The sequence below is a fragment of the Balearica regulorum genome, chromosome 5 (assembly GCF_011004875.1).
Source record: "Balearica regulorum gibbericeps isolate bBalReg1 chromosome 5, bBalReg1.pri, whole genome shotgun sequence".
In the NCBI taxonomy this organism is placed as follows: domain Eukaryota; kingdom Metazoa; phylum Chordata; class Aves; order Gruiformes; family Gruidae; genus Balearica; species Balearica regulorum.
Window position 1 is genome coordinate 26,233,999 of NC_046188.1, and position 12,053 is coordinate 26,246,051.

Sequence of the window (12,053 nt, forward strand, 5' to 3'; positions counted from 1 at the left end):
TGATTCCTGGTACGTAAATGGATCTATGTATTACCAAAGGGTGCTGTTCCATGATGCTCTTTGTTGAACCAGTCTGGATTGCTGCAGGACAGCTGTACCGGTGGTCTTCCTGCTCACCTTAACAAATCATGGCGTTGGGCTCACGTAGGATGATACTGCCGTGAGCGTCAGCCAGTGGGATGTTGCACAGTTAGAAATGGGCAAGGTCGTCATTTCACCATGGCAAATAGACAAATGAGTCCATAAGCGAGCCCCGTTCCTCAGGTGTGGTGTGCATGTTGAAAACATTTGAGAATCCCTCTGCTAAGCTTCTGTTTTCTGCCTGCACCCAGGTGGGGAACCACTGGTGGAAAAAAGCCCAAGGAACTCATTCGCAGAGTCTGAAAATTAGCTCAGGATAGTCATAACAGGCTGTCTGGCAGCCAGGCATCTCTCAAAGAGCCAAGTCCAGGTTATGCACACATCCTTAATTTAGCCATTGCTTAATAATATATGAATGGTAAACTGCAACCTTCAAAATAATCTCCTAATATAAATTTGCAACAAACATCCTTGGGATCATTTTCAAAGAAAAGAGGTTGAATAAAAACCAACAGGGAATAGTCTCTGAGGCTTTGAGGATGTGCCGACTGCTTTCATAAAAGGCAAGTGAGCCAGAAAGGCTCTCTGCTGGGGATTTCTCCACGATCTCTCTTTCGAGGGCTAATATCCTTGACCAAGACCACCTGATGTCAACTGCTTTTAACCACAGCCTCTTGCCTCCCAAATGAATACACCAAACATCACCATGTCCAGTAAGCATGTGGAGGCAAAGCAGACGAAGCCCCAGGAGTGGCACGCGTGGCTAGGCTTTGTCCACCCACCCAGCAGCTCCTGCACAACCAGGCGTGCCCCGGGGCAGGTAGGTTTGTGCTGGGGCTGGGGTCAGGGTGTGCTCAGCTGAGAGCGGTGCTGGCTCTGCTGGCTGCAGCGGTGTCTGTAAAGCACCCTGAGATAAGCAAGGGGCTTGGTGTTGCTGCTTTCACTGTGCTGTTCCATTTCCTGGCCATGTCCTATGCCACAGACCTCCAGGCCAGCTGAAATGCCTCTGCGTCCCCATGGCGGGGAATGCTGGAAATGGCTGGGTGCTTTCTGTGTGAGCTGGGCAGCACCTGGAGCTCTGGGCCGGCTCCTCCCTTGCCTGCAGCACTGCTTGCCTCAGGCCCGGTCTATTTGCATCACCTCACCAAGGGTTCACCATCCTGGGTGGGGTTTCCAGGCCAAATTGTAGGGGGGAATTGCTCGTCTGGCCCTCTGCCCACCTGGGCAGCCAGTGGCTTGGCACCACCCCCCCCCCCCACCCCCCCCCCGCCTGTCTGACCCCTGGGGCAATGAGCCTGGGAGACAGCTGAGCGGCAGGGAAGGTGGCTAGACCCTGGCGCTGGACCTGACCTCCTGGACATCGATCTGCATATTCAGAAGTCATTCCCAGCCGGTTGGCTGCCTCCGGCCTCCCCACTCCCTCTAAAGGACCTGAGCACAGCGGGAGGACACGCCGGCACTGCCTCTGCAGCATCCCGCAGCCCCCGGACGCCTGCCCTCGGGGTGCTGCGCTCCCCGTGCCCCTGGAGCCAAGGTGAGTGGGGCAGAGAGGTGCGAGTGGCTTGGGTCGGGGACTGCTTGCTGAAGACAGGTATGTGGCGGCTGGGGAGGACTCTGGGGGATATTTGCAGTGCTGGAGGGACAGCAGGCTGCTCCGTGCACAGCTCTCCCACCGAGGAGCACCTGGGGAGCCCATGTGAGGTGGCTCCCTGTCCCAACCCACTCAGGGGGTTAGGGTGAGGTTAACTTTTTAATTCTCTGCGTGGTAATCAGGAGTAACAACAATTACTTTAGAGGTTCAAACCAATCATAAATTTACTTAAAACTCAGAGGAACTACAAAACATAGAGGCTTGGCAAAAGTTCTAACAATGCTCAAAACTTAGCAGAACTATGAAAGGTAAGGGTTTAGCAAAACGTGTGAAGGTATTACCCTAATGTGCTGAAAATTAAGTTAGAGAGTGATAGAGAGGAAAAGAAAGAGAGAAAGAAAAGAGAGAGAGAGAGAAAAGATATCACCACCCTTGGATCCCGCGATGTTCTCTGCTTGTAGTTGTAGTCTTCAGGTGGTGGGTGCATGCGCTAAAAACTTGTTTTCCCTTTTTATAACCCGATGTGCCCACCCCATAGGTGGGGGTCTGTCATCACTGAGCAGGCACAGTATGTGCTCAGGAATGTTCAGAAATGTTCTAGAAATGAGTCGGTGGGTTGTGGGGGCCCTGGGGGTCTCACTGCCCCCCCCTTCAGGGCTGACCAAGTGAGTGGTGATCTTTCACAGGCACATGGCGCACAGGGCACAGATGGTCTTTGTTTACATGTTTCAGGAATAGAGGAGTGGTCTCACAAGACATTATCCTGCCTCCGCAGGCTCTGTTCTTGGTCAACACTCCCTTGTCATCAGTCCATCCCTGCCCATGTCAAGACGGGTGTTCGCAGCATTCACTTGTTATCAGGACCTTACACTCCCGTTTAGGAGAGGACATGCGTTCCTTATCTTCTGAGCATCTTCATTTCGTTCCTCGGTCTTTTTCTTCAGGTAAGAGGAGCCTTGGCTGCTTTTTAGTATTTTGGAAGGTGGTACTGGTGAAGACTGGTAGTAAGAGTAGGAACCGAAGCACGCATCTGCAAAGTCAGTGGGGAAGGGGCTGCATCAGTGGGAACAGTTTGCTTGGGGCAGCACCTCCTGGTCCTGCGGTGCTGGGGAGGCTGTGGGGGGGGAGCCAAGGCCACCCACGGCGGGCTGCCATGGCCTGGGACCCCAGGCTCTGGTCCCACCCTCCAAATCTCCAACAGAAAGCTGGTCGTGCTGGAAGCCTTAGGCAAGTGGAGGGCTTCTTGACAGCTCTGAGTCGGTCTGCTTATGAGGGGTGTATTGCCCCAGGTTTCTGGGGCTGGAAAGCCTCAGCAGAGGGGGCGGGTTAGCTCCCTGACCTTGCTGTTGGACACAGAGGTGAGAAATTGTCACCAAGTGCCAAAAGAAGTGAGGCAGCAGGATTGCCTGTCTTTCCATGCCATGCAGAAAGGCCTCAGGGTGGATAAAATCTATGACTGCATTGCATTTGCTGCGTGGCTTTGTTGGAAGCAGCTTGCAGGCTAAAAGGCGGCCGCAGGCGGTGGTGAAGCTCCTTATACAAGGGTGGGGGTGATGCTGAGAGCTGCCAGCACCCCGGCCTCGTGCTGTACCATAGGTAATCGGAGCAGTTTGAATGCCCCCATGACAGACTGTTAGGAAATTGAAACCCTAATGTTTGGGAAGGGTGGGGAGACACCAGGGGAGAGCAACAAGTGGTGTCGGACAACCCAGAAAATACTTGGTTTGTCAAGACTAGAGCTCTGCAAAAGGTAGAGCTCTCCCAGATACCTGCCTGGAACAAAGTGCTGTTCGAAGAAAGGCAACCTGCTAAAAAACAGTGAGTAGAAAACGATCTTCTACACTGCTTATTAGCCCAGGGGACGCACTGTGGGGCAGACAGTCATGGGGACAAGAGACTGATGGCGCTGAAAATGATCACACATTTCTGAGTATAGCCAAAGAATCTCTGACACTTTAAAGGTGCCTGGAAGAGACATAAACCGTCCTACTTCAGGGATGCAAAGCTACTGCTAATTAATGTGGATGAGGAAGAAGCGTCCCAGAGGGACGGTTACTCTGTAATTGCCAGGATATGAGCTTTTGTGCCTTTTTTTGCAAAGCTGTCTAGCGAGCAAGCGGAGGGGGTGGATCCCTGCCTGGAGTCAGCATGACAATTTTAAGCCTGGGGCTGCTGGCTCAGTAGTTTCTCTCCTACCCGGTAATCCCCATCCCCATTCCCATTCCTTTTATTCTGTGTTTTAACAAGCACTTAGGAGCACTGTGCTGTGTTAGCCTGAACATCCCAGTGCATCCTGCTCACAGCAGGTCACATCACATTTTCACCCTTGCTGTGCCCCTTCCCACCAGCCTGTTTGTGCTGTCCCGGCCCCCCCCAGCACTGCCGCCCATCACTGTGCCTTCAGGGCTGTGGTGGTGGGTGCTGGGTGCTGGCAGAAGCACTCAGCAGCCATGCCCTGGCCTAGCTGCTACGTGCCGTGAATGCCTTCGCCAGGGATGTAGCTGCCGTCCCTGCTCCCCGCCAGTGCCTGGGAGCACCCAAAACCACCTTTGCCCAGGTGTGCGTGGCAGAGGGCTGCGTCTGGTGCTCACCACCCTTGTACCCGAGTCCACGAGCCCAGAGAGGAGTTTCCCCAGAGGCCTCTGGCACAGGTGCAGCTGGTGGTCTGGGAAGTCTGCACTGCCAGGCCCATCCAGGGCTCAAACCACGTGAAATGCACTCCAGACGCCATAAATGCCCGGCTGGTAGGTGGCAGCTGTGACTGCATCCAGGGCGTTGCTGCTGTCAAGCGACACCTGACAGCCTGCTCACAGGTTTGGCAGAACCTGGAGCAGGGAATGGTCTGGGAACAGGGATGCCCTGGGAATCTGGGACGAAAATCTCCCGCCATGTGCACGCGGAGCTGCTGTATGATGTCTTGCCTGCTGACATTTCTTGCTTTTTCTCCAGCTCCACACCTCTAGCAGGCTTAAACCTTGAACACATGGGAAACCTGCCAGTCCATCACTGGAAATGATCCCAAAGCAGCTGAGGTTCAGCTCTCCCGTGTCCAGGCAGGAAGAAGAGATTATGGATGGCAGCACTGCCTCTGAGCAGGACAGAGACCGTGCCACTCCAGGCCACAGCCAGGGGCTGAAAACAGAGCCTTGTTTCCAGACTAACTCTCTTTTGCCTTCCCCCAGCACATCCCTGATATCCCAGCTCCTCAGCCACCCCATGGTTGGCAGGAGCCTCGATCCTTGCATCCTTTTCCCTTCCTCCCAGGCAGTGGCCCTGCCTCAGGACTACGAGTGTGGTGCTCCTGCAGAAGGAGCACAAGCCCTGGCTTTCCCTAGGATCCGTGCCCCAGCTTCCGTGCCCTGTGCTGGTGACAGGGACCAGCTCTCCGACCAGCACCTACGAGCCAAGCGGGCCAGGGTGGAGAGCATCATCCAAGGCATGAGCCTCCCACCAATCCCCTCGGAATTTGGCACCAGCTTGGAGGCAGCTTTTGGGCACGAGAAGGAGAGGGGTGGCGAGATGCCCCGGGAGAGCAAGAGGAAGCCGAGGGTGCCCCAGCAGGGCACAGGGGTGGCTGGGCAAGTGGCCCCCACCGGAGGCAGCTCCCATGCTGAGGGCTGCCAGCAGCTGAAGGAGCAGCTCTGCCTTTTAGAGCAGCAGCTGAAGCGGCTTCAGGAGAAGTTTTCCCAGGTTTGCAACTCGGGGGACGCTGCCCAAATCCAGGAAGATGCTGAGAAAGTGCATCCACTGCCTGGGAAGCCTGGAGACAGACCGGACAAGGACAGTGCTGCTGCCACCAGTGACCCACGCAAAGTGCCTCTCTGGAGGAGCATGCCAGGGGTGCACAGGCAGGAGGAGGAGGAGGACATGGGTGGCGCAGGTGGCTTGCCCTCAGCTGCAAGGGTCCTTTCACAGGCACTGAAGCATGAGCTGGCCGGGGTGACGTCCCAGGTGGTAGACTCCGTCCTGAAGACTGTGTGGCCAAAGGCAGCCGGCCATCTCCTGCAGCAGCACCGCAGCCTCCCGGTGCCAGGGCCAGGTACCAGGACAGAGTATTTTGCTGCTGGGAAATGCAGAAAGCCACTTGCTGAGCCATCCCCCATGAATGTGATGGGCTCGCTGGGCTCACCCCAGGCTGAGGTCCTGTCAGGAGCTTCAGGGAAGAGCCCAGGCTCTTGTGCTGGCTCCTTCAGTTCAAAGGGGGTCAGAAAACCCTGTCAGGTACCCAGCATGGGTTATGCGCTGGGCTTGGCCACCCCCACCCAGGACAGCCAGCTGCTGAGCCAGCTGCTGGGCTGCAACCAGCACGGTCCCTGGGGCAGCAGCTCTCACGGGAGCCCCTCTGCTCCAGAGAAGGGTCCTCTGGAGCCCCTTGACTTGCACTGGGGAACTGTCAAACTGAGGTCATCAGTTGTGAGACAGCAGCAGCAGCATCCCCTGCCCTTGAGCCCTGCCAATGTGGAGAGCCTGGCACTGCTGCCGGCTGGCAGGGATGGCCACGGGGAGCTGCCGGCTGCGATGGACGGAGCGCCCTTTGCCTCTACCCATATATCCTTTGGGGGCAGCTGGAGAGGTCCCTGGGCTCAGCTGGAGCTGGAGAGGGCCCTGGGCTTGGACGTGTTCCCCTTGTCCTCCAGAGCCACAGCTTGGCACAGCCCTTGCTGGTGTCCCCAGGGCCAGGGTCCTCCCTGCTCCACAGAGGGCTAAAAAGGGGTGGGGGGGATGACAGGAAAGGGGTTCCGAGCTGCCGAGGGGCACTGCTGCTCCTCAGGGTTGGCTGGATGCTGTAGCTTAGGTGGGACTAGAAGTCAGGAGCTCCCAAGCCTGCTCTTAGGCCATCCTGGTGGTCCTGTCATCCTGTTCCCACCAGCCTGTGCTGAAGTGGGTGCCATCCTCTGGCTCCTGCCAGCGAGGCGGGGGGGACAGGAGATCATACCGCCCTGCTGCCAGGCCATGGGGAGGGGTTATCACAGGCACCAGGTGTGTGCGTGCCAAGGCCAGTGCTCAGGGATGCGCCGAGCCGGTCGGGCTGCTGCGTGCAGGCTTTCCTTGACCCTGAGGCAGATCCAGGAGGCGCTAACCCCCGGCCACCTGAAGAAGGCCAAGCTGATGTTTTTCTTCACCCGCTACCCCAGCTCCACTCTACTGAAAACCTACTTCCTTGACGTGCAGGTAAGATGGCAGCACCCGGCGCTGGTGCCAGGCAGGGCTCCTGTCCGGCATGGCACCCAGCCTGCCTCGCTGGGGAGCCATGGGGAAGGGGATGCTCTCCTGTCCCCCCCGCCTCGCTGGCAGGAGCTGGGGGATGGCACCCACTTCAGCACGAGCTGCCCCGGAGTGGGTACTCAGGGCTGCGGCAGACCTGGGCCGCTGGGTCTTTGTGCAATCAAGATGTTGGGATTAAAGCACATCGTGAACGTGCCTCCCCACCACAGAGCAGCTAGGATCTGAATCTCAGCAGGGAGAGGCACTGCCGGCACCCCCATGCCATGGTCCTGGCCAGTGCTTTTGCCCCCCTGGGGCAGGGCTGGGTTTAGGGCCAGGCCAGCGATGTGTGGCTGAGCTTGTGGGGACTCCTGGGTGGGGAGGCTCAAAGCTGGAGTAACGCCTGTCTTCTGGCTCTCCCCTCTGGCAGTTCAGCCGCTGCATCACCTCCCAGCTCATCAAGTGGTTCAGCAATTTCCGAGAATTTTACTACATCCAGGTGGAGAAGTTTGCCCGGCAGGCCCTGCTGGAGGGCGTCGCAGATGCTGGTACCCTCCGAGTCTCCCGGGACTCAGAGCTCTTCCGTGCCCTCAACACGCACTATAACAAGGGAAATGACTTTGAGGTGAGGAGGGGGTGGCGGGGGTCAGGGGCGGCGGGGCTGGCAGGGTTTGTGAGGGGGAGCCGGGGACCCGGTGGTGCTGTGGGCTGACGCCCATCTCACCGCAGGTGCCAGGGCGGTTCCTGGAGGTGGCCAGCCTGACACTGCGGGAGTTCTTCAGTGCCGTCAGGGCGGGCAAGGATGCTGACCCCTCCTGGAAGAAACCCATTTACAAAATCATTTCCAAACTGGACAGTGACATCCCAGAAGGGTTCAAAGCTGCAGGCTGCTCCCAGGAACTGCTCCGCAGCTGAGTCTTCATGAAAGCAGCCCTGGGTCTTGTGTGCAGCCATCATGTGCTAAGCACCTCCTGGGCACTCTGTACAGCATCCATTCTTCTGACTATTCTCCCTCTGTCATGTAAGACAGCTCCTCAGGTGAGGTCTATTGCTTGCCTCAGGTGCTGGGATTTTATGCTGTGTGTTTTATTCCCCCGCTCAAAGCCGGTGCAGTCCTGCTGGAGATCCATGGAGGGGAGGGAGGGAGATGAAGCCATCAGGCTGGGGCCTGGGAAATCGCCCTGCCCTAGCTCTCCCTGTGACCCTGGGCAAGCCGCCTTCCTTCTCTTTTCCAGAGGGCTGTAGATCAGGGCAAACAGCCTTTCTGTTTATAAAGCAGGCAGAGGTCCTCGCAGCGGGCAAAGTTTTCTTGGCACAGCAGAGTGGTGGATGTGCCCGGTCCAACAGCACGCCTCGGTTTCTGTCCAGATACAACACACCAGAGTCCAAACAAAACAGCTGGTGAATTCCAGCATTTCAAGCACCCTGTGAAGATGGTTGACCCTGTCTGGGAGATGTAAAAAGAGTGTTCGTTGTAGCCAGCACAAATAACGCGCCCGCCCCACCTCCCCCGTGCTGTTTGGCAAGAGCCCCCCCATGCAGCTGCGCACCAGGGCTGAGCAGGTGTGTGTGTTGGTGGAAGCATCCCAGAAGCAACCGCTCACCAGCAGCTTCACCCATGATGCTGGAGGAGAGCAGGGCTCTGCAACTTGCCCATGGTGAAAGAAGAGCATGTTATTTGGGACCTGTCAGTCCCTGTGGGTTCTAACACAAGCTGTCCTGGCTGGTGAGGAGCTGGCCCTGAGGTTTGCAGCCCCATTGCTGTAGGGGTGTAAACCCAAGGAGGTTTCTTTTCCCTGTGACCAGGAGTCAGCGGCTACTTTTCCACCCAACAGAGCACGGTGAAGTCTTTTGTGTTAAGGGCTTTTGTGTCCTGTCAGTGGCGGCAGTGGGGAGGGAAAGGCTGTGAAGAGGAGCGAGGTCCTGGGAAAGGCACAGGAGGAAGGCTCTGGGAGGGCAGTGGTGTCCAACTATGGATGAGCAATGACATCCCAGTGCAAAACAGTTGGGGAGAAGAGAACTGGGAAGAGATCAAGGGGATGTTGGATATGCTGCAAGGTGCCAGCTGGGTGCTAGAGCATGGCAAAAAACCCCACAGCTCCGGTATCAGACAAGTGAGGAAGAGTGTGATGTCAGGGCAGGACAGGGTGTCCGAAATAGGGGTGGTTTCACAGTGGTTCTCCCCATCGCAAGTGCGGCCAGTCAGATTTCCTGAGGTTTGTATATTTTACAACCCCAACACCAAATTTACTCAATTTTTAAATAAACACTTGGTTTAAGTTACCCATTTACACCCCTAGAGATCTATTTGGTAACTTCTGCTCTAAGGCGTTACCCTGGGAATTTCTTGCTTTTTGTTGGGAAAAGAACACCACCGTGACAAAAGGGTTCACTCCTCCTGCCAGCATCCCTGAGCGGCTCCCACTGACCAACATCCTCACTTAAACCTGCACCCTCACCCCGATGCCTCCGGTCGGTCTGCTCTGAACTGCAACTTGAAGCAAAGTGCAGCAGCTGTCGGGAGGATCACAGGGAGACGCATCCCAGAGTTTACAGGTGCTGGACTCAACCAGGCAGCATCCTGGAAGTGCTGCTGGTGGCACAGTGAAGGACAGGATGGTGCTGTTCCTGCTGGCAATAACCACTGCAAAGCTGAAGCAATGCATCGGGTAGGCAAAAACTGACGCTGCTGGAAAAGGAAATGATGGCCTGGTTCAGGGAAGGGGTTAGGAAATTATTTTGACTGTAGCTAAATAATTAGGGGACATAAGAAACAGGTTGAACTGAAGAGATCCTGCTGGAACAAAGCCCTTTTACAGACAGTCCCTGGGGGAGCAGTTTCTTGCTTCCTCTGCTAACATGCAAGTTTGTGGGCGTCAGTAAAATGGCAGGTTGGGAGGCTGAGGGCAAGGCAATGCTCTACATCACGGAGTGGCTGAAGTTGCAAGGGACCTCTGGAGGTCGTCTGGTCCAACCCCCTGCTCAAGCAGGGCTACTGAGAGCTGGTTGCCCAGGACCACATCCAGATGGCTTTTGAGTATCTCCAAGGAAGGAGACTCCACATCTCCATCATTGACACAGATGATGAACAGGACTGGACCCAGCATTTGCCATGCAACTGCAAGGAAGCAGGAATTACAGAGCTGTGTTTTACACTGGCTTTTGTGAAACGTGGACCTGCGCGACCACGACAAAGAGCACCCCACATCAGTTGTCCTTTGCCTGTGATGAGGCCTTGCCACTTCTATCCATGGGGTGAATTCTGCCCAGGTAGATTTTTCCATCCAACAGAGAAAGGAAAAAAATAAGCAGGGCTAGAGAGGGCACGAGGCTACAGGGCACTTGTCTGCCTGGCTTCTTCCCCAGCAGCTTTTCAACCCCCTCTCCACCTTCAGCTAAGTGTGACAGAGAGCACAGAGGCGTCAGGGATGCAGAAGGAGGATCTACCCACCTTTTGGTCACCCCATGCTCCCTCTGCAAGCAGAGCTCCTGTCTGGGGAGCCGGGGGTGCAGCTGCCTCCTCCTGGGGTGCTCACCTGCCTGGAACCAGGGGAGCTGCATCCAGGCAGGCACAGCTCCGCTGCGTGACACTGATGTGGGGTGAGCTGAATCGCAGCCCTGCACTCCTGCGAGAGCCTTGGAAAGCAGCAGCCAGCTGGCAGAGAAGGGGAGGGGGGAATTCACGCTGCCTTCCCCCCACCTTGCACCGATACAGAGAAGGCAGCACATCTGGGATGTGGGGAGAGCTGGGGTTATTCTAGGGGCGATGGAGCCTGAAGCATAAGGGAAATAAGGTGTGAATTCTGAAGAAATTAAGGTTTCACTGGTGGCGCTGTGCAGGGTATGGTGTGTAATTTCATTTACATTCTAGTGGTGCCCAAGATAGAGCAGCTAGTTTTCAAAGACGAATGGGTGTCTGTCATGGCGAGGTTTCTAGTGACAAAGTGTGTGTGCTTGGAGGGCTGGGGGGAGAAGGGAAAGCCACTGCCCACACAGTGTCTATGACCACGACCCTCAGGCTTGGGTGGGCTTTTGCTTCACCATTTCCCACTAATTACCTGAGGAAACAACAGGGGTAATGCACTCACCTACTGCTGACTTGGTTTCATCTTTAAAAAAAAAAAAAAAAAAAAAAAAATCGTTTCCTTCCCTCTATCCAAATTTCTGTGGTATATGCAAAAAGCCCACAGCCACCTCTAACCATCTCCTCAGGGAACAATTCCTCGGGGCTATCCTTTTACATTTCCAATCACACTCATACCCCACCCACAGCAACACACCCAGCCCACGCAGCTAAACAGCAGCAAACACCACCAAGCACTATTAAAAAAGAAAAGAAATAATAATAAAAAAATCAGTTTCCTACCCCCAGGCTGCTGGTGTCTTACAGCAGCCAGAAGAGGGAGATGAGACCACACTGACTAAGCTGGCGAGGCCCCGAGAGCCCTTACGTACTCATCTATGTTATTACTTACCATAAAAGCCCTTATTACTAATGTACAGCTAATTAGAGCTTGAGAAAGTTCATCCCATGTGCCAAAATAGCTTGGGGGAAAACTGACAGGCTATAAAACATCTCTGGTTTTTCTTTACTTCTGATAATGACTTGGACCTGTCTGCAGGGACTGAACCAGCCCTAGAGGTTCCTAGATGAAGCAGATGTTCTTGAAAGGGACCTTCCCTCAAGTACACATCTCAGATGCGTATTTGGCATCGGGGCAGCTCTCTCCAGGTAAGCATCCCCTGGTGAGCCAGTGGCCCGCACTCATGAAATCTCAGCAACGTTTCTTGTCCCATTATACTAACTGGAAGGACAGATTAATCCAGGTTACAGTACAAATACCACATTTGAGAGATCCAACATCACTGTTCAGCTGGAGAAGACACCCCTTCCTCTGCCTCGGATGCAGAGAGCTGCCCTGTGCTGCAGACCCAGCTCCACGCTCTAGGGGAAGGCAAAGAGATGCACAGACAGACTGTGGAGATCAGTCTCAAGGATAAAACACTCTGTGGGGTCCCCCAGGACAGACTGGTATCGCTAGCTGGTAGCAAAAGCTTTTTCTTTTTGCACACCGTGAAATACCACGTTAACACGAGCCACGGACCAGGGCACGGGAACTGGGGCTGTGCCAGGCGCCAGCTGCACGGCAGCAGGTAGTTGAGCTGCCTTTGTTCT

At 55.4% G+C, this 12,053-nt stretch overlaps 2 protein-coding genes across 2 annotated transcripts in view; one reads left to right on the forward strand and one right to left on the reverse strand.

Annotated features, from left to right (window-relative positions):
* DLST (dihydrolipoamide S-succinyltransferase) overlaps nt 1-12,053 on the reverse strand; it is a 92,649-nt gene that overhangs the window by 16,862 nt on the left and 63,734 nt on the right. The gene's annotated exons all lie outside the window — the stretch shown is intronic.
* PROX2 (prospero homeobox 2) lies at nt 4,638-11,147 on the forward strand. The gene is made up of 4 exons (XM_075753933.1): nt 4,638-6,220; nt 6,737-6,844; nt 7,308-7,502; nt 7,607-11,147. Exons 1-4 carry the CDS (start codon nt 4,685-4,687, stop codon nt 7,790-7,792), a joined length of 2,025 nt encoding a protein of 674 aa, XP_075610048.1. The 5' UTR covers nt 4,638-4,684; the 3' UTR covers nt 7,793-11,147.

What these genes read in the sequence shown, in the direction of transcription:
- PROX2 (XM_075753933.1), top strand. Translation starts at nt 4,685, where the DNA reads ATGATCCCAAAGCAGCTGAGGTTCAGCTCTCCCGTGTCCAGGCAGGAA. An exon ending in CGCCCTTTGCCTCTACCCAT is followed by an intron (nt 6,221 to 6,736) that starts ATATCCTTTGGG and finishes ACCCTGAGGCAG; the next exon opens with ATCCAGGAGGCGCTAACCCC. An exon ending in CCTACTTCCTTGACGTGCAG is followed by an intron (nt 6,845 to 7,307) that starts GTAAGATGGCAG and finishes CCCCTCTGGCAG; the next exon opens with TTCAGCCGCTGCATCACCTC.